The 25481-nt window shown below is 41.6% G+C and overlaps 1 protein-coding gene across 6 annotated transcripts in view; it reads right to left on the bottom strand.

Moving 5' to 3' along the window:
• The window catches only part of PKP4 (plakophilin 4), a 332003-nt gene that overhangs the window by 8824 nt on the left and 297698 nt on the right, over window positions 1-25481 (bottom strand). For 4 of the 6 annotated variants that reach the window (XM_056535034.1, XM_056535032.1, XM_056535037.1 and 1 more), the window contains 6 exons: window positions 15404-15601; window positions 11627-11800; window positions 11278-11428; window positions 9743-9938; window positions 5439-5523; window positions 1957-2074 (listed from right to left, as the gene is read on the bottom strand). In XM_056535034.1, the coding sequence (XP_056391009.1) occupies window positions 1957-2074; window positions 5439-5523; window positions 9743-9938; window positions 11278-11428; window positions 11627-11800; window positions 15404-15601 (922 nt within the window). The remainder of the gene's footprint in view (window positions 1-1956; window positions 2075-5438; window positions 5524-9742; window positions 9939-11277; window positions 11429-11626; window positions 11801-15403; window positions 15602-25481) is intronic. The other 2 variants (XM_056535035.1, XM_056535036.1) reach the window with 1 other exon arrangement.

Genomic DNA, 25481 nt, shown 5'->3' with positions numbered 1-25481 from the left:
TAGATATGAGATAGATAGATATGAGATAGATAGATATGAGATAGATAGATAGATATGAGATAGATAGATAGATATGAGATAGATAGATATGAGATAGATAGATATGAGATAGATAGATAGATATGAGATAGATAGATAGATATGAGATATATAGATAGATATGAGATAGATAGATAGATATGAGATAGATATGAGATAGATAGATATGAGATAGATAGATATGAGATAGATAGATAGATAGATATGAGATAGATAGATATGAGATAGATAGATAGATAGATAGATATGAGATAGATAGATATGAGATAGATAGATATGAGATAGATAGATAGATAGATATGAGATAGATAGATATGAGATAGATAGATATGAGATAGATAAATAAAGGGGGAGATTTATCAAAACCTGTCCAGAGGAAAAGTTACTGAGTTGCCCATAGCAACCAATCATATCACTTCTATCATTTTTGAAAAAGCCTGTGAGAAATGAAAGAAGCGATCTGATTGGTTGCTATGGGCAACTCAGTAACTTTTCCTCTGGACAGGTTTTGATAAATCTCCCCCATTGTTGCTATATGTTCCTATAAGGACAAACTCTCTAATATTCATATACATCGAAAAGCATCTAATATTCATGTGGACATCAAAAGTTCTGAGGGTTCTCAAAAACGGAAGATAATATTGCAGAATGTCTCTGTTTTGAAGTTAAAGGAAGCATAAAATATAATTTTATTATCATTACCTCCAAAATATTTAGGGATTAACCAATACAAAGTGTAAGAGATGAAGCGACTGTCACAGCACTAACACCCTCTGGCTCCATCACTGTTCCCATATCACATATAATACATCTGTACCATAAGAGTTTCCCCCAATAAGACCGTGCCTGAGGCAGTCGCTGATGACTGTAGTAATACATCTTAGCATGTGATACCCCGATAGCTGTCAACCTGTCTCCATGTCTGCCAAGCACATTAATGGAAGAGAAGGAGACAAAAGGGCTGCAGGGACTGGAATCGGGCAAGGCCGCCATAATCCGATCACAATCACATCTCAGGCGCTACGGCAGAACCACAGAACATGAGAAAGGCCGACTGCAATGAATAGGGGTTCAGTCAGGTATTTATAGACCAGTGCTTCCCAACCAGGGTGCCTCCAGCTGTTGCAAAACTACAACTTCCAGCATGCCTGGACAGCCGAAGGCTGTCCAGGCATGCTGGGAGTTGTAGTTTTGCAACAGCTGGAGGCACCCTGGTTAGTAAACGCTGATATAGACCAAGCACTTACCGTCATGGCTGCAGTGCAGTCACAAACCACACGAGCATGCTGTTCAGAGTGGTTTTTTTTTATTGATTATTAATGGCTGCCATTTACCTACAGAAAAACCGAGCCATTAAAGGGGTACTCCGGTGGAAAAATAAAATATTTTCAAATCGGCTAGGGCTTGAATGTTAAACCGATTTGTAAATTACCTCCATTTAAAAATCTTAATCCTTCCAGTACTTATCAGCTGCTGTATGCTCCAGAGGAAGTTGTGTAGTTCTTTCCAATCTGATCACAGTGCTCTCTGCTGACACCTCTGTCCATGTCCGGAACCGTCCAGAGCAGGATAGGTTTGCTATGAGGATTTGCTCCTGCTCTGGACAGTTCCTGACATGGACAGAGGTGTCAGCAGAGAGCACTGTGGTCAGACTGGAAAAAAACTACAAAACTTCCCCTGGAGCATACAGCAGCTGATAAGTACTGGAAGGCCGAAGATTTTTAAGAATTTGTTTCCAACCGGAGTACCCCTTTAATGGATCAGTTGGAAAACCACACTGAACAGCATGTCCACCAGATGTTGGCCCCTATGCGAGCCCATGCCCTAACTGTTCTGTAAAGAGCCCTGCACCCGTGTGGTCATCACATGACCAGAGACGATTTTCACCATGTGATGACGGTAAAGGATGCCACTTACCTGACTGGATCATGGGCGACATTTGCTGATGGGTGGTTGATAGTGTCGGGTGGGATTTGAATCGATCACGTTCTAAGGTGGAGACTGGGGTTATAAAATGAGACTGATTCCAACCGTCCTGTAAAGATAAGGAAATACAGGTTATAACTGGTCACCTGAGACGTAAAACTACAGCTGAGAAAGAAAAAAAAGGGAAAATAAACACTACATTTTATTTTTATGGGACTTTTTTTGATCTCTTTTTATTAATTTCTTTCTGATATATGATGTAAAAAAAATCAAGAAAAAACATATTTCATATGCAATATATTTATTAAAGTACAACACTGTAATCGTGTAGCGACTGGTGTGGGCCCAAAAATCTGCAATTCTTTTTGCATTTACTTTATTTAACGCACGGTTTTATTAATGTTATATCCTAATAGTTCTGACATTTAGGCATGCAGCAGTACCAAATACATTTATTTTTGTTCAAGTTACATAAAGTAGAAAATGTCCAGCGCAGCTTCTCGGTAAAACAAAATCACTGTTATCAGCTTACATGGAACATTGAAAGAGTGACGCGTTTCGGCTAGTAGGTCTATCCTTAGGATGTTTTAGTTGATTATTACTTGTATGACTAAGGCTAGACCTACTAGCCGAAACGCGTCACCCTTTCCATGTTCCATGTAAGCCGATAATAAAGTGACTTTGTTTTACCGAGAAGCTGCGCTGGACATTTTCTCCTTTATGTTTTGTTCCTGGGGCATATCCGCGCTGCAGCCGACAAGAGGGTGAGCTGAACTATCTACCTACCTTTGCTTTTTGTTTACAGTAATTTATATAAAATGGAAAATAAAGCGGGGGTGTGATTTAAACACAGTCTTTTTTTAGTCTCCATAGGAAACAATTACATGTATTCCTCCTTTGTTGTCAGCGTTCTGCTTATACAGGTTGCCAATCCAACGGCATAGAGGCAGGTGAGGTCCCTGTGGCCGCCTTCTTCGCTGATCGGCACGCCATTTCACTTTGGAGGTCCTGATCATCCTCTACTAGAGATGAGTGAAGTTACAGTACTTCAATTCAGCACGAACTTCTCGGCTCGGCAGTCGCTGACTTTACCACAGGTTGGGAAATACTGCTCTAGGCAAACCGTTGTATGTGTTCTTCTAATTTCCACGTGCCATTCCTAACATGCTTTTATAACAATAATTACCCAACTGTTTAACCTCTGCAGTGTTTCCCAACCAGGGTGCCTCCAGCTGTTGTAAAACTACAACTCCCAGCATACCCGGACAGCCAAATGCTTTACTGCTTGACTTTGTTTTATAATGTGTATTTGAATGGTATTGTAACATGGTATGTAAAGTGTAAGGCAGGGTTTTTCAACCAGGGTGCCTCCAGCTGTTGCAAAACTACAACTCCCAGCATGCCTGGGCAGCCAAAGCATGCTAGGAGTCGTGGTTTTGCACCAGCAAAACGGCACCTATCTATTTCAGCCATGAACCGAATGTCTGAGGCATTAATACAGGTCACATGACTTGCGAGAGGCTGCACTCCGGGCCTTGTGCAGCAGCAGCAGCATGCGTCTTGCAATAAGGGAAGATAAACATACACAATCAATAAAGATCTGCATTTCTGCATGTCACCCAATGCATTGCTGAATAGTTGGTTATTATGTAAGAGCCCTAGGCCCTTTTCTGCCCAAATTATTATTATACTGACACCTACACATGTCAAACAGCCTGCAGCGGCCGCAGACATAACAATTACAGGTGAGACTTCATCCTCAATGCGGTTGAATGCTGCAGCTTATATATAATTTAGTGATGCAGGCAAGATCAGACAGAATTGTTTTTCCATGGCGGTAGATTAAATGACGGCTGCCAACCACATCGCTCACAGATCTGTAATTTTCATTATATATGTATCAAGCTCTTCAATGTGATCGTAAACTGCTCTCTCCTCCAGGAGATACTGATGTCTTTTCCTCAATCCGTTTTGATATCCTGCCTTATAAAATGTAGCATCTCCAATATTAGTTTATATGTACGGAATGGAATTCAATTAGAAATCCAGAATTATATAAGTGGGACAAGGCGATAATATAATCAGAGTCATTTTTATACGGTATATGGTTTACCTGGGAATGTAGCTTTGTGTTTCTAAAGCAGGGAGACTCCATCTGTTGCAAAACTACAACTCCCAGCATGCCCGGACAGCCTTCGGCTGTCCGGGCATGCTGGGAGTTGTAGTTTTGCAACAGATGGAGTCTCCCTGCTTTAGAAACACAAAGCTACGCACACTGCAGTTCTTAGAGCTGCTACCCATCGCACATTGTTTCCCAACCAGTGTGCCTCCAGCTGTTGCAAAACCACGACTCCTAGCATGCTTTGGCTTCCCAGGCATGCTGGGAGTTGTAGTTTTGCAACAGCTGGAGGCACCCTGGTTGAAAAACACTGCCTTACACTTTACATACCATGTTACAATACCATTCCTATACACATTTTAAAACAAAGTCAAGCAGTAAAGCATTTGGCTGTCCGGACATGCTGGGAGTTGTAGTTTTACAACAGCTGGAGGCACCCTGGTTGGGAAACACTGCAGAGGTTAAACAGTTGTGTTATTATTGTTATAAATGCACGTTAGGAATGGCACGTGGAAATTAGAAGAACACCGACATGGGTTTGCCTAGAGCAGTATTTGCCAACCTGCGGCTCTCTAGCTATTGCAAAACCACAACTCCCATCATGCCCTGATAGGTAGGGAAATACTGATTTAGAGAAATAAATCAGTACGGAATACTGGACTAGCAATTCAACATGGTGTTCCATTATCTCAATGTTTTCCCCAACCTGCAGTTCTACAGCTGTTGCTAAACTACAACTCCCAGCGTGCCCAGATAGCCAAAGTGTTACAATGGCTGGAGAGCCACAGGTTGCAGAAAATGGCATTGTTTCCATATTTAAAGGGATAACCCGGAGGAAGAAAACGTTTTAAAATCAGAAAGTTAAACAGATTTGTAAATGGCTTCTATTTAAAAATCCTAATCCCTCCAGTACTTATCAGCTGCTGTATGCTCCAGAGGAAGTTGTATATAGTTCTTTCCAGTCCGACCACAGTGCTCTCTGCTGACACCTCTGTCCATGTCAGGAACTGTCCAGAGCAGGAGAGGTTTGCTATGGGGATTTGCTCCTACTCTGGACAGTTCCTGACAGCAGAGAGCACTGTGGTCAGATTGGAAAGAACTACACAACATCCTGTGAAGCATACAGCAGCTGATAAGTACTGGAAGGGTTAAGATTTTGAAATAGAAGTAATTTACAAATCTGTTTAACTTTCTGGTATCAGTTGATTTAAAATATTTTTTTATTAAATGTTTTTTTTTTTAACCGGGGTACCCCTTTAACAGAGAACACAGTGTTGAAAAGTAATATACACAGATTTGTTAACAGTGAGATTGCCCTGTGACCTCTGAACCTACAATAAAAGAATACACTTACCTTCTTGTAGATGCTGCGGAGGTCTCTATATTGCCATAATGTATTTAGCACCTGCGCAGCAGCTTTCACCACCTTCAACGAAGATCTGAAGAGGAGGAAAATAATAATATATATTATAGCTATTCTAAAAATGAAGAAGAAACAGGTCCCATATGTGATTATAGGTGTAAGGGGAAAAACCCTACTGTTCATATTTGGGATTTCTGCTGCGGCCACTGGGGGAGGATTTTTAGAATTAGGAAATGATTGCGAGGTAACAGGTTTTGCTTTGACGGAAAACAGAATTTTTATTCCATGTTTCCAAACATTTCAAAGTGGCAAACCTCAGGTCACGCTGAGATATGGTGGCGTTTACCAGTGTAAGGGTCCTGTTTACCAGTTAGTGATATGTATACTTAGCTTGGATAGCGGGAAAAGCTCTAAGCATACAAGAAAAGTTTCTGTAACAATGTCCTTTGGATGTTAGTGGTAAATTTTGGTCAAAACATTCTGGGAAAAAAAATCTAAAATTTAGCATTTTTCCAAATTCCAGATTCTCTACTTTTAAGAAAGATAGTCATATGACATAAATTAGTTATTAATTCACATTTACAATATGTCTACTTCATGTCGGCATCATTTGTTTGGCAGAAATTTTAAAAATTATAGAGAAAATGTCAAAGTCAGATCATTTTAGGGACCAGTACAGTTCTGAAGTAGATTTGAGGGGCCTGTATGTAAGAAGCCCCTATAAATCACCCCATTATGAAAATTGCAGCCCTCAACGTAATCAAACTGACATTTGGGAAGTTCTGTATAATCACTTTTTTATAATAATATAAATATATATTTTATAATAATAATATTTAAATATATATATATAGACAAAGAATAAGTCAGCCAGCACTTTAGTTGATACCAAACTATTATATGGACCTGGCCTACAGGTGCACGCTACTAGGCTAAATATACAGCAACAGAAGAATACAGCAGCACACTGCCAGCACAAGGATATAGGTGAAACATGAATATGCAGTTAAAACATGGAGAGCTATACAGCTATGGTGTAATAGATGCAAATGTGAAACTATGAAATAGTGAGGCACTTAGCTCGCAGATTTGTCTCCGCCGGCGGTCAAATAGCTTGGACCGTCCCACCGCGATAAGGTGGCCTCATTGGGACGGACCCTACACTGTGAATATGCCTCTGTGTGAACAGTTCAGTAAGCATGGCAGGGTCTGGAACATCCAAGACACCTTATATACACACCTGATAGAGGTGGGTGGGGTGCAAGGCCAACATGGATGTAGCCACTCCCCCGTATGTGTAATACAGACTCCGCCGGCGGAGACAAATTTGCGAGCTAAGTGCCTCAATATTTCATAGTTTCATATTTGCATCTATTACACCTTAGCTGTATAGCTCTCCATGTTTTAACTGCATGTTCATGTTTCACCTATATCCTTGTGCTGGCAGTGTGCTGCTGCATTCTTATGTTGCTAAATATATATATATATATATATATATATATATATATATACACACACACATATATATATATATATATATATATTTTTATAATTTTATAATAATATCTAAATATATATATATCTAAATATATAGTTATATATATACACACACACACACACACCTTGAGATATATATATATATATATATATATATATATATATATATTATTTTTTTTTATCATAACTAGAGATGAGTGAACTTACAGTAAATTCGATTCGTCACGAACTTCTCGGCTCGGCAGTTGATGACTTTTCCTGCGTAAATTAGTTCAGCCTTCAGGTGCTCCGGTGGGCTGGAAAAGGTGGATACAGTCCTAGGAAAGAGTCTCCTAGGACTGTATCCACCTTTTCCAGCCCACCGGAGCACCGGAAAGCTGAACTAATTTATGCAGGAAAAGACATCAACTGCCGAGCCGAGAAGTTCGTGAGGAATCGAATTTACTGTAAGTTCGCTCATCTCTAATCATAACATTCTATAATATGGTATACAGTAAAGAAAAATGTATACCATCATAAACATACTTTACTATGCAAAGGTATGGACAGCTTTTCTAACTACATGCCGGGATATGTCGTAGCCTTAGCTGGCATACACATCAATTAGAGTCTGAGAACATAATGTAAATAGGGCCTTACTGTAATATGTTTCCATTAAAAAAAAAAAAAGGTCTACTATCTTTTTATAGAAATCAATTCTAGTAAATAAAAAGTCACACACTAAAGGTCATGAGATGCCCACCGATCCTGAGAAGTAAGGGGCCCCTGTGCATGGCGAACCCCTGCCAATCATAAAAAAAGCATATTATAGCGGTATGCCATCACTTCACAAGATAGGAATTCCCATTTTACCAGTACTTTAAAGAGGTACTCAGATTGAAAACTTTTTTTTTTTTTTTAAATCAACTGGTGTCAGAAAGTTAAACAGATTTGTAAATCACTTCTATTAAAAAATCTTAATCCTTCCAGTACTTATTAGCTGCTGAATACTACAGAGGAAATTATTTTATTTTTGGAACACAGAGCTCTCTGCTGACATAATGACCACAGTGCTCTCTACTGACATTGTTGTCCATTTTAGGAACTGTCCAGAGCAGCAAATGTTTGCTATGGGATTTTCTCTTACTCTGGACAGTTCCTAAAATGGACAGAGATGTAGGCAGAGAGCACTGTGCTCGTGATGTCAGCAGAGAGCTCTGTGTCCCAAAAAGAAAACCATTCAGCAGCTAACAAGTACTGGAAGGATTAAGATCCTTTTTAATATAAGTCATTTACAAATCCATTTAACTTTCTGGCACCAGTTGATAAAAAAAAAAAAAAAAAGGTTTCCACGGGAGTACCCCTTTAAGAGAAGCAGCTTCCCATTATTAGTGTATAAAACAAATGAAGGGCCCTTTTTGGGTATTATTTATATGTGATTGAAGTTATTGATGGTGAACTGGTTGGTTCCATAGTCTGCAGGTAGGAGAGGACAGCAACCACAAGTCTGCATTAGCTTGAAGCATTGTTTCCCAACCAGAGTGCCTCCTGCTGTTGCAAAACTACAACTCCCAGCATGCCCAGACAGCCTTCGGCTGTCTGGGCATGCTGGGAGTTGTAGTTTTCCAACAGCTGGAGGCACCCTGGCTGGGAAACACTGGCTTAAAGTGTACCAAAATGACTATAGTGCTGCATTGTACACAATACTCATTTTTCGAAAGGACTTGGTGCCGGAATACCTTCACCGAGTGCCTGTATTCTCTATAACCCATATAATTGTGCACTCGGAGATGGAGCTTCCCGTTTCATCTCTATAGCACCCACTAGAGATGAGCGAACTTACAGTAAATTGGATTCGTCACGATCTTCTCGGCTCGGCAGTTGATGACTTTTCCTGCAAAAATTAGTTCAGCTTTCCGGTGCTCCGGTGGGCTGGAAAAGATGGATACAGTCCTAGGAGACTCTTTCCTAGGACTGTATCCACCTTTTCCAGCCCACCGGAGCACCTGAAGGTTGAACTAATTTACGCAGGAAAAGTCATCAACTGCCGAGCCGAGAAGTTCGTGACGAATCGAATTTACTGTAAGTTCGCTCATCTCTAGCATCCACTTTGCACTGAAGATGGTAAATATGGATCATCTCCCAACGCACATATGTTCTATGCAGCAGGGAGAACGGGCGCTTGGTAAAGGTATTTCGGCACTAAAAATTTAAATGGAAGTGATTTTATCAAACCACTATTGTGTACATTGTATCGGTATAGTAGTTTATCATAAAAGTGCCCAAAACTATAGAGGTACACTTTTAAAAAAAAACAGGGAATCGAGTCGGGACCATTGTGATCACCCCCCACCGTCACCATCTCCTAATTTAATCAGTGACTTTTACAGCTGGCTAATGGAGATGAATTTTATTAAGGTAAGATGAGAAGGTAGCGGCCCGGGGATAGGATACGTTGTGCCTTATATGAAAAATTAAAATCTGGATCTCATCTAATAAGATTAATCTAATTCTGAGAACACGGATTTCTCTTTGTCTGCTGCTCTCGCTGTGAAACAAATGGCCAGAGGTTTCTAATGAAGAGAAAATGAATTCATGAACAGATTGCCTGCAAAACCTAATGACAATCTATAGTAGTAGTTGAACTTTTAGAAGGTGTAGCGAGTCCATCCAGTGCTCTGGGTGAGGTGCAGTCAGGGGGCTTTTGATCGGAATATTTTAAAGACACAGGTTACAGGCTGGTGTAGATGGCGCCCTGCTTTTCGCCGGCTCGTAGACTGGGAATTACTCACTGGGTTACAAGGCTGCAGGATACTTGCCTGTCTCCTTTTCCCTTGGTGATATTCACTAGTTTCTCTATCCCTCCAGTGTCAGCCAGAGCCTTCGCATTCTCCATGTTCTTGCTGGTGACCTCGTGCAAGGCACAGCAAATTGCTGCTATGGTGTCGTCTGATAAAACATTGGGGCCGTTGCCTCCTGGGAGCCGGTTGACTAGGTCCCGCATTGCGTACTTGCCTAGGTTAGACAACAAATATAATGGTAAGATCCTTGGAGTATGTGGGTTTCTATGTGATTCTGTGCTCTTATATATCCTAGGATAATATTCAATATAAATCATGGGCCTATCATTTGCAAAAGCGTGCCTGTCATTGGCAAAAGCGTGCCTGTCATTGGCAAAAGCGTGCCTGTCATTGGCAAAAGCGTGCCTGTCATTGGCAAAAGCGTGCCTGTCATTGGCAAAAGCGTGCCTGTCATTGGCAAAAGCGTGCCTGTCATTGGCAAAAGCGTGCCTGTCATTGGTAAAAGCGTGCCTGTCATTGGTAAAAGCGTGCCTGTCATTGGTAAAAGCGTGCCTGTCATTGGTAAAAGCGTGCCTGTCATTGGCAAAAGCGTGCCTGTCATTGGCAAAAGCGTGCCTGTCATTGGCAAAAGCGTGCCTGTCATTGGCAAAAGCGTGCCTGTCATTGGTAAAAGCGTGCCTGTCATTGGTAAAAGCGTGCCTGTCATTGGTAAAAGCGTGCCTGTCATTGGTAAAAGCGTGCCTATTATTGGTAAAAGACAGAACTTAGCATGTTGTCTCCTAGGTCTGTGACCTAAACAGACTTACAATGCAGGTCTATAGGGCTGTTCAGGTCTCAAAGACACAGAGCAGGGAGAGGAGCGCATACCACTCTCCCGTTTGTTTTAGTTATCGGTCAGGGTCTAAACACTCAGACCCCGACTGATAAAAACATTTCATATATCCCTAGGACATCGATCCCCAACCAAGGTGCCTCTAGCTGTTGCAAAACTAGAACTCCAGCATGTTTGGGCATTCAAAGGCAGGAGCTCATGCCCAAGCTCCTTAATTGCCCCATGCTGAGTATACACGTCACGGGTCATTAAGGGGTTAAAAAAAAAAATGAACAAACAATTGATCGGTCAGGGTCTCAATGCTGAAAACCCCAGCAATCAGGAGAACAAAAGGGGACAAGTGCAAGGTAGTGAGAACTTCACTCCCTAGCTCACAACAATCTCTATCCAGCTTCTCTGCATGGCCCCATAGACTTTTAATTAGGCTGTCCAGAGAAGCTAGGGCGGTAATTCCAAGTCAGGGTGCCTCCAGCTTTTGCAAAACTACAACTCTTGGCTGTCCAGGCATGCTGGGAGTTGTAGTCTTGCAACAATTGGGAAACACTGAGTGAAGTGCGCTACCCCACTTGTAGTCTTTCAACATGTCTGGGTGACATGACAAACACAGCCTTTGGCAAGACTCAAAAATATCCAGTTTTCTGATAAAAGAAATGTAAAGCAAGAAGAATAAACAGTCCATTAGATCCACGCGCGCCTTCATCTCCTGGTGCCGGCTACGTACCAATTAGCTCCTTGTTCCGCACATCTAACGCCATATTCCTCAAAGCTGTGGCAACAGAAGACACCACCCTGTCATTATCCATCCGCAGCAGCTCCACCAGGATGGGCAGCCCTTTTTCTTTCCTGACCGCCGCTCTAATGTATGCTGCAAACTACAAAAAGACAGAGGACGGCAATTATTTACAGCTCCGGCGGGAAATCCCACAGGTCATCTCTGAGCCACTCGCTAAAAGTTTATTACAACAAGCAGCTGGTGTCAATCCACACTGGGCTTCAGCCCTATTAAATACATCAGTGAAGATAACCCAACCAAGTAGCCTTCGGAGTAACAAGTATCATTACTTCATTACCTTCCAGTTCCCGGCAGAGAGATTCTGGAGAGAGCCGGCAGAACCTTCTAATGTTGCAGGGTTAGAACTTTCAGCTAAGAGAGTCAGATATGGCTTCACTACAGTAGGGTGCCAGAGCATTTCCACCCCCTTCGGGGACTGAGATAGCCCAGGAATCGGTCCAACGCCATCCCACTGTAAAGATAAGAAAAAACAACAAATAAGTAATTTGTAGAGTCACTCGTAAATTCTGTGCATGGACTTAAATGGGCACTGTCAGATACAAAAACTTTTGATATGTTATAAAGCATGTATAACCAATAGGTTTTGCAATTGCTTTCATTAGAAAATTTTCAGTATTTCATACTGAAGAAGCCAGTCATACAACTGCCCCCTCTGCCTGCTTGGACACATACTAGTCCTGCTGTGTCCAAGCGTCATCACCTATGTCATGGACACACTTCCTTGATTGACAGCTGTGAGCGCAGGGATCAGAGCTGGAGGAAAAATCCTCCCACTGTCATCTTGTGTCCCGCTACTGTCAGTGAGGACAAGCTGGGAGTTGTAGTTCTGCTAATGTTAGGGGAGATGTGAGCAGACAGCATACTGAGGGAGGGGGAGGAGACCTGCACAGTGAGGCCACACCCCCTCCCGTTGAGAGGAATTCAGACTAGTGAGCTAAATTAAAAAAGTGAAATAAAAAAATAAAGGTGCTAGACACACAAAAATTAGATGTACATGGCCAGGATTAGGTACTGAGTGATATATTTAAAAAAAAAAAAAGCTTTTTTGTTGGATCTGACGGGTACGCTTTAAGTAGTAGTGGCTGAGGAATAAAAGGTTTGCCTGATTTTGGTAGGATCAGCTGATATCTACAACTGTGTATGGGGGCCTCCCAACTCTTCCTTAATGGCAGATGTGCATGGGAAGAGAAAAGTCGGCCATGTTTATTTTCTGGCAGAAAAGATCCCAATTGAAGTAGTCTCTCTCACAATTTGGACTACATGCATGCTTGGCTGAACTGAGAGTGCATACGTATGTGAGCATCCAGATTTACAGTAAGTCTCCAGAGTTGCTCCTGCTTGCTTATTAGGCTATGTTCACACAGCGGAATATTTGCAGACTTTTCTGCAAATAGCAGGCTCTAGCATGTTCTGCTTGGACCACCCAGAAGTGCGCCATCTTTATGGTTGGCAATACATTTCCTTCTCTATGGATGCCAATTCTTTTGGCAGAGGACGGAATCGGAATTCCTTCAGCAGATGTTTCTTTGCACGGTAAAGAAGTTTCCCATTGAAAAAAATTCTGCTGTGTGAACAAGGCCTAAAAGCATAAGAAAGAAAAGTCAAGTGGCATGAGATCAGAGTTCCTACAATGCTGGAAAATGACATCATACCTGGCAATAGGAGTCACATATAAGTTACACAATAAAGAAGACAATAGGGGAAGAGGAATAAACTGCATGTGCCAAAAATACACAGTAAGCCACCTTATAGGCGGTGTAAATGAAGACTAGAAAGTTTTCGGATGTGTTGTGCACTGTATTTCCCAAAGAGGGAGCCTTCAGCTGTTGCAAAGCTACAACTTACAGCATGCCCGGACAGCCGAAGGCTGGAAGTTGTAGCTTTGCAACAGCTGGAGGCACACTGGTTGGGAAACACAGCTGTAATGTTTACACAGTGTGTACTTAAAGGGGTACTCCGCCCCTGGCATCTTATCCCCTATCCCAAGGATAGGGGATAAGATGTCAGATCGCCGGGGTCCCGCTGCTGGGGACCCCGGGGATCCCCGCTGCGGCACCCCGCCATCATTGCTGCACAGAGCGAGTTCGCTCTGTGCGTAATGACGGGCGATACAGGGGACGGAGCAGTGTGATGTCATGGCTCCGCCCCTCATGACATCACGGCCCGTCCCCTTAATGCAAGTCTATGGCAGGGGGCGTGACGCCGCCACGCCCCCTTCCCATAGACTTGTATTGACGGGGGCGGGCAGTGACGTCACGAGGGGCGGAGCCGTGACGTAACGATGCTCCAGCCCCTGTATTGCCCGTCATTACGTGCAGAGCGATCTCGCTCTGCGCAGTAATGATAGCGGGGTGCTGCAGCAGTGATCCTCGGGGTCCCCGGCGATCTGACATCTTATCCCCTACCCTTTGGATAGGGGATAAGATGTCTAGGGGCGGAGTACCCCTTTAACAGTCCCAATCTTCAACAATCAAATTTGGCAATTTTTTTTTTCAGTAGCCAATTTCTCTATTCAGGATCAGGAACAGGCGCCCAGCATCATCTGAAATAACCAGAAAATGCAGATTGTACTTGTCACTTGGGTTAGCTAAGCATTACTATGATGTATTACTAGTATCTGCTCAGTACAACTGCCAAGAAGCAAGGCGCAGCATTACTAAGCATTAGGAAATTGGGTAAACATGACATAACTGGCAACAGGTACGCAGCTAGAGCACCGAAATCTGGCACCAGGATCAGAAATCATAGCCATGGTAGATGCCAGGCTCAGAACTATTCCATGAAGCTTGGCTCAGGAACATATAACTGGCACTTAGCAGTACAGGCAACCTTGCAGCCCTGGATTATTCACCAGTACAGAATTATACTTTTACAATTGCATTTTGCACCCAGTAAGAGTAGATCTTGATTACTTTAGTTCTAAAGGGTTACAGAAATTTACATCTTAGGGTGTATTCACACAATTTGAAGCTGCAGATTTTAATGTAAACTAAATGACTGAACACAGCTTCAAATCTGCAGCATCAAATTCGCGCAGGATACTGTAAGTGTGAGTAGACCCTAGGGTCACACATAGTGCAGGAAATACGATGCGCATGCGCAGACACACAGGGCTTTCCCCGCCGCAGTACTGTATGCGCAGTAAGGTTTGGAGGCAGGCCTGCACGTCACTCATGTCTGTGCGCTCGGCCCCGACTTTTCTGTACATACAGGGTTGCTGAGGGAAAGGCCGTGAGTGTCTGCTTGTAGAGAATCCGCACCGTATTTCCTGCTGCCAGACAAATCTCTCGCAGCATCAAATACACTGGGTATGTACTACTTGTAACCTAACCCTAAAAGGGTATTGCTATGTCAGCTTTTTTGGCTTTCCGGCTCGTCTGCGCACCCTGATGTGGGAAGCAGAAAACAGCCCAAGCAGGTGAGTTTCGCAACTTGCGTAACTCCTACTGACTTATATAGGAGTTGCACAAATGATGTAGCTATTATCTAATTCCCGGAGTTATGTATAAAAGCCTAGCATGTGGAGGCTATGTTTGTGCAACTTCCAATAAAGTCAATAGGAGTCACACAAATTGTGTAACTCACCCCCTTTGGCTGCCTGACCACCTCCGGGGGCTGCAAACAGGCCGAAGGGGGCTCAAAGGGCGTAATGACAAAACGCTCGCATGCATGAAACCTTCTTAGATTGAGTAATGGTTAAAACCAAAACCAAATCACCTATCTGGGTTGTGCAAATGTAGGCAGACCAGTAAAAGGCAAGTGAATCCAGCCTCCCAGATGCTCCAAGGCGTTACAGATTGTAAACTCCTACATGCTTTTTGATGAAGGTACCTGATGAAGGGGCTGGATTGGCCCATAAACGCGTCGGACGTAATTAAATAAACCTGTATTGTTTTGTATTTATCGTATTTTATTTTATCTACATCTATCCATCTAAGAAAGAGCCTGGAGTGGTTTTTAAAGCCAACATAGGAATACCCCTTTAACAAGTGAATATCTATGATTGATGAGGTAAAGTTTTATATAATGAAATGAAAAATGAAGCGATACTGACAGCACCCACCAGGTCTTCTTGAGGTGGTCTTTTCTTCTTTTTCTTCTTTTTACCCCAACAACTCGAGTCTGACTCCTTGCTGGGCGATTCCTTGCAGAAGTCCTCAATTTCGTTAATTCCCAACAGGCGAGCTTGAGGCACTTCCAATTCTAGCCGGTAAGATAGGTTTCTCAAGGTGCAGACACAGTTCTCCACTGTCTGGAAGAGAAAGAAAAACACAGTATCAGTGTCAGTCTCTAACGCAGACGGTCCTCCTGAGCCCGGTGACAGGATCCGTATAATGAGCTTCGCTGCGGAGGAGCCGCTGTCATTGGAAAGCATGGGATGTTGTGCAGATTATAGAGGGCAGAAACTAAGTGCATTAATGACTCGAAGTCCATTCTCCAATTAATGTAACAAACTCTGAGTGGCGGGATGAAGAGCAATTAACACAAACCAGCACATAGTCTTGTCAACACACAGAACTTAATGACTATGCTGAAAATACAACCAAAAAAAATGTAAGCCTACTGAAAACGCCAAAAAACAAAGCGATTGCAAAGGAATAGAATTTCTGATACTTTTTACAGTGCAACTGATTGACTTAGAGCAGTGTTTCCCAACCAGGGTGCCTCCAGCTGTTGCAAAACTACAACTCCCGGGCAACTCCCAGCATGCCTGGACGGCCAAATGCTTTATTTTTTTACTTATATAACGTGTATATGAATGTTATTGTAGCATGTGGTATAATGTAAAGTGTAATGTATTGTTTCCCAATCAGGGTACCTCCAGCTGTTGCCAAAAAAAAATAAAAAATAAAATACCAGCATGCCCAGACAGCCAAATGCTTTATTGTTTGACTTTGTTTTAGAACGTGTATTGGAATGTTATTGTAGCATGTGGTATAATGTAAAGTGTAAATGTATTGTTTCCTAAACAAGGTACCTCCAGCTGTTGCAAAAATACAACTCCCAGCATGCCCGGACAGCCAAATGCTTTATTGTTTGACTTTGTTTTAGAACGTGTATAGGAATGTTATTGTAGCATGTGGTATAACGTAAAGTGTAATGTATTGTTTCCCAATCAGGGTACCTCCAGCTGTTGCCCAAAAAAAAAAAAATGCCCAGACAGCCAAATGCTTTATTGTTTGACTTTGTTTTAGAACGTGTATAGGAATGTTATTGTAGCATGTGGTATAATGTAAAGTGTAATGTATTGTTTCCCAATCAGGGTACCTCAAGCTGTTGCCCAAAAAAAAAAAAAAAAAAATAAATGCCCAGACAGCCAAATGCTTTATTGTTTGACTTTGTTTTAGAACGTGTATAGGAATGTTATTGTAGCATGTGGTATAATGTAAAGTGTAATGTATTGTTTCCCAATCAGGGTACCTCCAGCTGTTGCCAAAAAAAACAAAAAAAAAAACCTCCCAGCATGCCCGGACAGCCAAATGCTTTATTGTTTGATTTTGTTTTAGAACGTGTATAGGAATGTTATTGTAGCATGTGGTATAATGTAAAGTGTAATGTATTGTTTCCCAAGCAGGGAGCTTCCAGCTGTTGCAAAACTACAACTCCTAGCATGCCCGGACAGCCTTTGGCTGTCCGGGCAAGCTGGGAGTTGTAGTTTTGCAACAGCTGGAAGCACCCTGGTTGGGAAACACTGACTTAGAGGGTATGTAAAACGCTGGGAAAGCCTTCGATTTGCCAAGGTTTTGGACACAATTTCTGGACACATTTCCCGTGACGTCACTTGGATATCAAATCCGTGGCAGAAAAAAAAATATATGAACAGTGCAGCTCACAGTGTGAACTATGTTGTATATTCCCATTTTAAAAATAAGGCTATGCATATTGCATGCAGTTCTCACACACATTCCGGACGCAGAATGCGCAGAGATATAACTAATGCATTTAATGTCCATGAGCGAGCGCTGGAATGAACAACAAATTGAGGAAACTATGACTTAACATTTTCAGTGGCATGTGATGTGTGAAAGTTAAAGTTTGCTATTTAATGGTGTGTAACATCCGAAAAGAAATCTGGCTCAACAAGAATCGGGGTTGCAAGTATGTATTTTGGTCAAGGATATTTTACAGACAAGTAAACAGAAAGAGTGGAGGCCTTAAAGGGGTATTCCAGTATTTTTTTCCTTCACCCTTTGAGCCCATGATGCCAAGTTATGTAATTTGCTACTATTACCTCCATGCGCCGCTTTGTTCCGTTTTCATGCACAGGACCCACACTCGGAAGTGCTGCAGTGCAAGTCTTTTCATTTTACTGTTGTCTCTGACCATTTCCAGCATTCTATGTGGCCAGAAACAATGGCCCTGATTTACTATTGTAAAACCCTTCATTGCGCCAGAAATTCTGTCTGCGCCAGAATTTGCACCAGAATTGAAGAAGCCTGACTAACTCCGTTTTACTGGGAAAACCTGGCATCGGGGAAAGTGGGCGAGGTCACCAAAAAAGGGGTGTGTTCCCGACATGTTGCCAAAACTCTACATATTTACTAAGGTTTTCACAGAAAATGTGGTGGATTTGACCCGAGGAAAACGCCACATATCAGATCATGTATAAAAAGAAATAGCAAAATGTAGGGAAAATGTAGTAAATACTGTAGAAACAAATTGTAGGGAATTAAAACCCACAAAGAATACTATACTGCACTCTTAGTAAATCAGGGCCACTTTGTCACATGGTCTCCAGGGGAGGTGGCTATGATGCAGTGGGTGGATGGATAGCCCTATTTAACCCCTTAAGGACTTGGGGTTTTTCCGTTTTTTGCATTTTCGTTTATTCCTCCTTACCTTTAAAAAAAATCATAACTCTCAATTTTGCACCTAAAAATCCATATCATGGCTTATTTTTTGCGGCACCAATTCTACTTTGTAATGACTTCAGTCATTTTACCCAAAAATCTACGATGAAACGGGGAAAAAAAAAAAAAAAAAATCATTAAGAGACAAAACTACATTTTGTAACTTTTGGGGGCTTCCGTTTCTACACAGTACATTTTTCAGTAAAATGTATCTGAAAAATACATTTTATTCTGTAGGTCCATATGATTAAAATGATACCCTACTTATATAGGTTTGATTTTGCCGCACTTCTGGAAAAAATCATAACTACATGCAGGAAAATGTATACATTTAAAAATGTCATCTTCTGACCCCTATAACTTTTTTTTTATTTTTCAGCGTATGGGGCGGTATAAGGGCAAATTTTTTGTGCCGTGATCTAAAGTTTTTAGCGGTACAATTTTTGCATTGCTAGGACTTATGATATAAAAAGTGACCAAAAAATGCAATATTTTGGACTTTGGAATTTTTTTTTTGCACGTACGCCATTGACCGTGCGGTTTAATTAACAATATATTTTTATAATTTGGACATTTCCGCATGCGGCGATACCACATATGTTTATTTTTATTTACACTTTTTTTTATGGGAAAAGGGGGGTGATTCAAACTTTTATTAGGGAAGGGGTTAAATGATCTTTAACTTTTTTTTTGACTTTTTTTTTGCAGTGTTATAGCTCCCATAGGGGGCTATAACACTGCACACACTGATCTTTTACATTGATCAGTGGTTTCCCATAGGAAACCTCTGATCGATGATTCTGCCTGGATCTCAGGCACTGAGCAGTCAATCGACGATCGGACAGCATGGAGGCAGGTAGGGATCCTCCGGCTGTCATGTAAGCTTTTCGGGGTGCCACAATTTCGCCGCGGCTATCCCGAACAGCCCCCTGAGGTCCTTAAATCAACTGGTGCCAGAAAGTTATACAGATTTGTAAATTACTTCCATTTCAAAATCCTAATCCTTCCAGTGCTTATCAGCTGCTGTATGTTCCAGAGGACGTTGTGTAGTTCTTTCCAGTTTGACCACAGTGCTCTCTGCTGACACCTCTGTCCATGTCAGGAACTGTCCAGAGCAGGAGCAAATCCCCATAGCAAAACATATCCTGCACTGGAAAGTTCCTGACTTGAACAGAGGTGTCAGTAGAGAGCACTGTGGTCAGACTGGAAAGAAATTCAAAAAGAAAAAACTTCCTGTGGAGCATACAGTAGCTGATAAGTTATGCAAGGATTAAGATTTTTAAATAGAAGTAATTTACAAATCTTACAATGAAAGAGAGGTAGCGTGCACTCACCGCGGGTAAACAGCTGCAGGCCCGGGATCACCACTGCATAGACGGAGGCGGTAAGGGGCGCTCAGAGGCTACACCGGCTGTTTCGGACGGAGGAGGCCGGAAGAAGGACGTTCCTACGACCGAAACAGCCGGCGTAGCCTCTGAGCGCCCCTTACCGTCTCTGTCTATGCCGTGGTGATCCCGGACCTCGGGCCTGCAGCTGTTTACCCGCGGTGAGTGCACGCTACCTCTCTTTCATTGTATTGTTTGATACTTTATCTAGTGTGTGCACCCCGCAGGTGCTGCGTTGTTACTTATCGGGTCCGGAGGCTGCCAGTGTATACCAGCGGTATCGTATATCTGCATGTTTAGCTGCATGGTGTGCTCTCTCCTCCTCCAGTAGCTTAAGGCTAATTTACAAATCTGTTTAACTTTCTGGCACCAGTTGATTAAAAAATAATAGTTTTTCACCGGAGTACCCCCTTTAAGTAATTCTATCAATCCACCCACTGCAGCATAGCCACGTCCCCTGGAGACCATGTGACTTATGACATATTGTCTCTGGCTGCAGGGAATGCTGGGAAAGGTCAGAGACAACAGTAAAATAAAAAGACTTGCACTACAGCACTTCCAGATGTGGGTCCTAAGCATGAAAACGGGACAACGCGGCACATGGAGGTAATAGAAGCAAATTACATTGTATTATAACTAGACATGATGGGCTAAAATGCGGCATACTGAATAAAATAAAATCCTGGAATACCCCTTTAATAATGTCACAGTAAAAAGATTCAGCAATTGCCTGAATGCAACATGAAAGTATGGGATATAAGAAAAACGCGTTTCAGGCCTATTTGGCCCTTAGTCATGGTTCATGAATCATAATTAAGCTTAAAAAGGTTTATTTTTGGATCTTTCCTGTTATTGTGGAATTTGGTAGGTATCTGCATCACACTTTTGTGCACATCTTTGGTATCTGCAACGGTGCAGGATTTTTTTTATTTTATTTTTTTAACACCAAACAATAAATTTTATAGATTCAAGCTGCAAAAAGAACACAACAGATTGGTGGGTGAAAAACTTCCAATTCTTGTTTGTAAAAAGTTTTTCTAAATAACAATGAATTCAAGAAGAGAAGTTCTAAGTCCATTTACAATCTGTTTTGCCGATATCATCCTGCGCATGGCATACTAATGCGTTACTTAAGAGGGGTCCGTTGTGTGCGCGCTCCTCATCCCAGCAGTGACGTGGAGCCCATACACGGGTGTTTCCTTCTACCTGACGGATTGGTAATGGGTCTCCAGATCAGCATTTAGATTCAGATTGCACTAATGTAGCATAAGTGCCACATCTGATCACACATAAAGAGCTATTTGCCACTAACCTGCATAGCGCATTATGGTGCATTAGGGAGGCTGAATTGGTTAATGGAAACATTAGGTAGTCTAGTACATAGCACCGATTAAATCTAAATCAATAGAATGAGCCAAGTGTTCATAGTCACTTCCTGGACTGTGCAAATGATAATCTGAGACCCAAAAAGCAGGATCTCACGGGGATGTTCAGACACATGGTTGTCCACTAGGGTCATTTTGCATCAATGGACATGACCCATGCGGTGACCCATGCTGTGGTGTTTCCAGAGTCTTTATAGTCCAGCACCTTTTGGCCAAACAACATCACCTGACCCCAACAATGGCTTTATCTGCTCTATGTTTATCCATCATATGGGGCTACTGTGACATGTGACATGTTTCTGTGTATTACTTTAAATAGGGGGAGACTGATCTCTATACCGCACAGTTAGGGGGTCATTTGTTCCCTACATGATAGCTTTACACTTTGCATAAATATAGGTCACTTCTGTGACCTATATTTATATATCTTTACAAATATCCACAAAAAGGAGCAAAAAGCAGCACTCCAGTATTTCAAAAGAGGTGACTTTTATTCACACACCCGTCAATACAAAGTGCAATATATCAACCATTTCAATGAGGTCTTAACCAAGCAAAGGCCACAATGACAAGGTTGTAACGCTGCACTTTGTATTGACGGATGAGTGAATAAGAGTCACTTTTTTTTTTTTGGAATACTTGGGTGACGCTTTTTGCTCCTTTTTATGGATATTGGATATTTGTGGGGTCTTGGTCAGACCTTAGTTAGGTGAGCACCCCGATAACCATTTGGACCTGGAGTCCCTGCACAGTGCTGTTCACATCCTGTTTTTCTATACATCTTCACCAGTGTTTCATAAACAGTGTGCCTGCAGCTGTTGCAAAACTACACCTCCCACCATGTCTGGACAGCCAAACAGCAGGAGGCACACTGGTTGGGAAACACTGATCTATATATCTATTATATATATCTATATATCTATCTATCTATATATATCTATATATATCTATATATATCTATATATATATATATATATATATATAAATGGTATCTCTCTCTCTCTCTCTCTCTCTCTATATATATATATACACACACACATACAGTCTCTCTATGGGGGAGATTTATCAAAACCCATGTAGAGGAAGAGTGGTGCAGTTGCCCATAGCAACCAATCACATAGCTTCTTTAATTTTCCACAGGTCTCTTTAAAAAAAAATGAAAGAAGCGATCTGATTGGTTTCTATGGGCAACTGCACAATTCTTCCTCTACACGGGTTCTGATAAATCTTCCATGTCCCTGTCAGTCAGTCTCAGTCTTTTTCTCTCTCTGTTCGTCTCTCTCTCTCTATGTGTGTGTGTGTGTATATATATATATATACACACACATATACACATACATACATACACACACACACACACACCTATATATTTTTATCTGTCTATCTCTATTTTATATTGAAAAATCCTTTGAGAAGGCCACTTAAAACTGCATTAAAAAAGCCCTGACATTTCCACGTACCACTTAAACTGCATTCATAGGGGGGAGACTAATCTCCATATAACGCACAGGTAGGGGGTCATTTGCTTCCCTACATGATAGCTTTACACTTTACATTAATGATGTCAAGTCTGAGAAATGCTCCCAAGGTAATGTGATTGGCAGGTTAGGTGTTTGCATGTTATCGAAGATCGGTGCGCTCAATGTGGGAACGTTCACATCTGTGTCAAGGATTTATAACACTGCTGAATACAATGTACATGGGATAGCAATAGGTTCCAGTGAGGGGTACTCCGGTGGAATTTTTATTTATTTTTTTAAAACAACTGGTGCAAGAAAGTTAAACAGATTTGTACATTACTTCTATTAAAAAATCTTAATCCTTCTACTACTTATTAGCTGCTGAATACTACAGAGAAAATTATTTTCTTTTAGGAACACAGAGCTCTCTGCTGACATCACGAGCACAGTGCTCTCTGCTGACATCTCTGTCCATTTTAAGAACTGTCCAGAGTAGGAGAAAATCCCCATTGCTGACATTTTAGGAACTGTCCAGAGCAGCATATGTTTGCTATGGGGATTTTCTCCTACTCTGGACAGTTCTTAAAATGGACAGAGGTGTCAGCAGAGAGCACTGTGTTCCAAAAAGAAAAGAATTTCCTCTGTAGTATTCAACAGCTATTAAGTACTGGAAGGATTAAGATTTTTTAATAGAAGTTATTTACAAATATGTTTAACTTTCTGGCACCAGTTGATTTAAAAATAAATAAAAGTTTTCCACCGGAGTACCCCTTTAACCCCGGACTCAGCCCATTTTGGCCTTAAGGACTCCTCCTCGCCTTCTAAAAATCATAACTCTTTTATATTTTCATCCACAGACTAGTATGAGGGCTTGTTTTTTGCGCAACCAGTTGTCCTTTGTAATGACATCACTCATTATATCATAAAATGTATGGCGCAACCAAAAAACACTATTTTTGTGGGGAAATTAAAAAGAAAAACGCAATTTTGCTAATTTTGGAAGGTTTCGTTTTCACGCCGTACAATTTATGGTAACAATGACGTGTGTTATTTATTCTGAGGGTCAATACGATTAAAATGATACCCATTATTATATACTTTTATATTATTGTTGTGCTTACAAAAAATCACAAACTTTTTAACCAAATTAGTACGTTTATAATCCCTTTATTTTGATGACCTCTAACTTTTATTTTTCCGTATAAGCAGCGGTATGGGGGCTCATTTTTTGCACCATGATCTGTACTTTTTTTTGATACCACATATGCATATAAAAAACTTTTAATAAATTTTTTATAATTTTTTTTTAAATAAAATGTATTAAAAAAGTAGGAATTTTGGACTTTTTTTTTCGTTCACGCCGTTCACCGTACGGGATCATTAACATTTTATTTTAATAGTTCGGACATTTACACACGCGGCGATACCAAATATGTCTAAAAAAAATAATTTTTTTTACGCTTTTTGGGGGTAAAATAGGAAAAAACGGACGTTTTACTTTTTTATTGGGGGAGGGGATTTATCACTTTTTTTTTAACTTTTACTTTTACATTTTTTTACACTTGAATAGTCCCCATAGGGGACTATTCATAGCAATACCATGATTGCTAATACTGATCTGTTCTATGTATATGACATAGAACAGATCAGTATTATCGGTGATCTTCTGTTCTGGTCTGCTCGATCACAGACCAGAGCAGGAGACGCCGGGAGCCGGACGGAGGAAGGAAGGTGAGGGGACCTCCGTGCGGCGTTATGAATGATCGGATCCCCGCAGCAGCGCTGCGGGCGATCCGATCATTCATTCAAATCGCGCACTGCCGCAGATGCCGGGATCTGTATTGATCCCGGCACCTGAGGGGTTAATGGCGGACGCCCGCGAGATCGCGGGAGTCGGCCATTGCCGGCGGGTCCCTGGCTGCGATCAGCAGCCGGGATCAGCCGCGCATGACACGTAAATGTACGTCCTGGTGCGTTAAGTACCACCTCACCAGGACGTACATTTACGTCCTGCGTCCTTAAGGGGTTAAAGTGGGGTTCACCAGTTCTGACTGCAAGAACAGCGCCGCAGGTTGTATGTCAAAAATGTGGACGCAGATCAGAACTGATAAAATAAATAAATAAATAGGATTGCAAGCAATTTCATGTATTGGAGGTAGCTACCAGGAAGAGAGGAAATTGGTAGCCTGTAAGACTTCATACCCTAGCAGGACCTCATTAAGGAGAATTAGTACCCCCATTCCTAGAGTTGTGAAGCTCAGGAATTGCACACTTTACATCTACACCATCGTACAGTCAATATAAAAATTGGATGCCCGGGAATATGAACTCAGGCTGTGTTACCAGGAGGAACGTAGCGCGTCACTCAGTGCTTTACGGACCGTTATAAGGACGCTTCGTGGTTTACCACCATTCTAATCATGGACAGTCCGGATGTAGGGAAAGAGAAGGGATTAAAGGGGTATTCCAGGCCAAAACTTTTTTTTTTATATATCAACTGGCTCCGGAAAGTTAAACAGATTTGTAAATTACTTCTATTAAAAAATCTTAATCCTTCCAATAGTTATTAGCTTCTGAAGTTGGGTTGTTGTTTTCTGTCTAACTGCTCTCTGATGACTCACGTCCTGGGAGCTGTGCAGTTCCTATGGGGATATTCTCCCATCATGCACAGCTCCCAGGACGTGAAATCATCATTGAGCAGTTAAACTTCAGAAGCTAATAACTATTGGAAGGATTAAGATTTTTTTTAATAGAAGCAATTTACAAATCGGTTTAACTTTCCGGAGCCAGTTGATATATATAAAAAAAAGGTTTTGCCTGGAATACCCCTTTAATACGACTTCTGTCATCCATGTTACTTCCCTTGAAGATGACGCTTACCCCGAGACAATGGTTTCCCCATCACTGGAGAACACACAGGACAGGACAGGAGCCGAATGTCCACTCATTGTTAACTTGCATCCCATGTCAAGGTTTTGCCTGGAATACCCCTTTAACCCCTCTCTCCCCTTGTGTTGTGTTTCTCAAAGTTTCCTGCCTGTGATCTCCCCT

The sequence above is a fragment of the Hyla sarda genome, chromosome 8 (assembly GCF_029499605.1).
Source record: "Hyla sarda isolate aHylSar1 chromosome 8, aHylSar1.hap1, whole genome shotgun sequence".
In the NCBI taxonomy this organism is placed as follows: domain Eukaryota; kingdom Metazoa; phylum Chordata; class Amphibia; order Anura; family Hylidae; genus Hyla; species Hyla sarda.
Note: the sequence above shows the minus strand (reverse complement) of the source record. Positions and strands in the feature narration are given on the sequence as shown.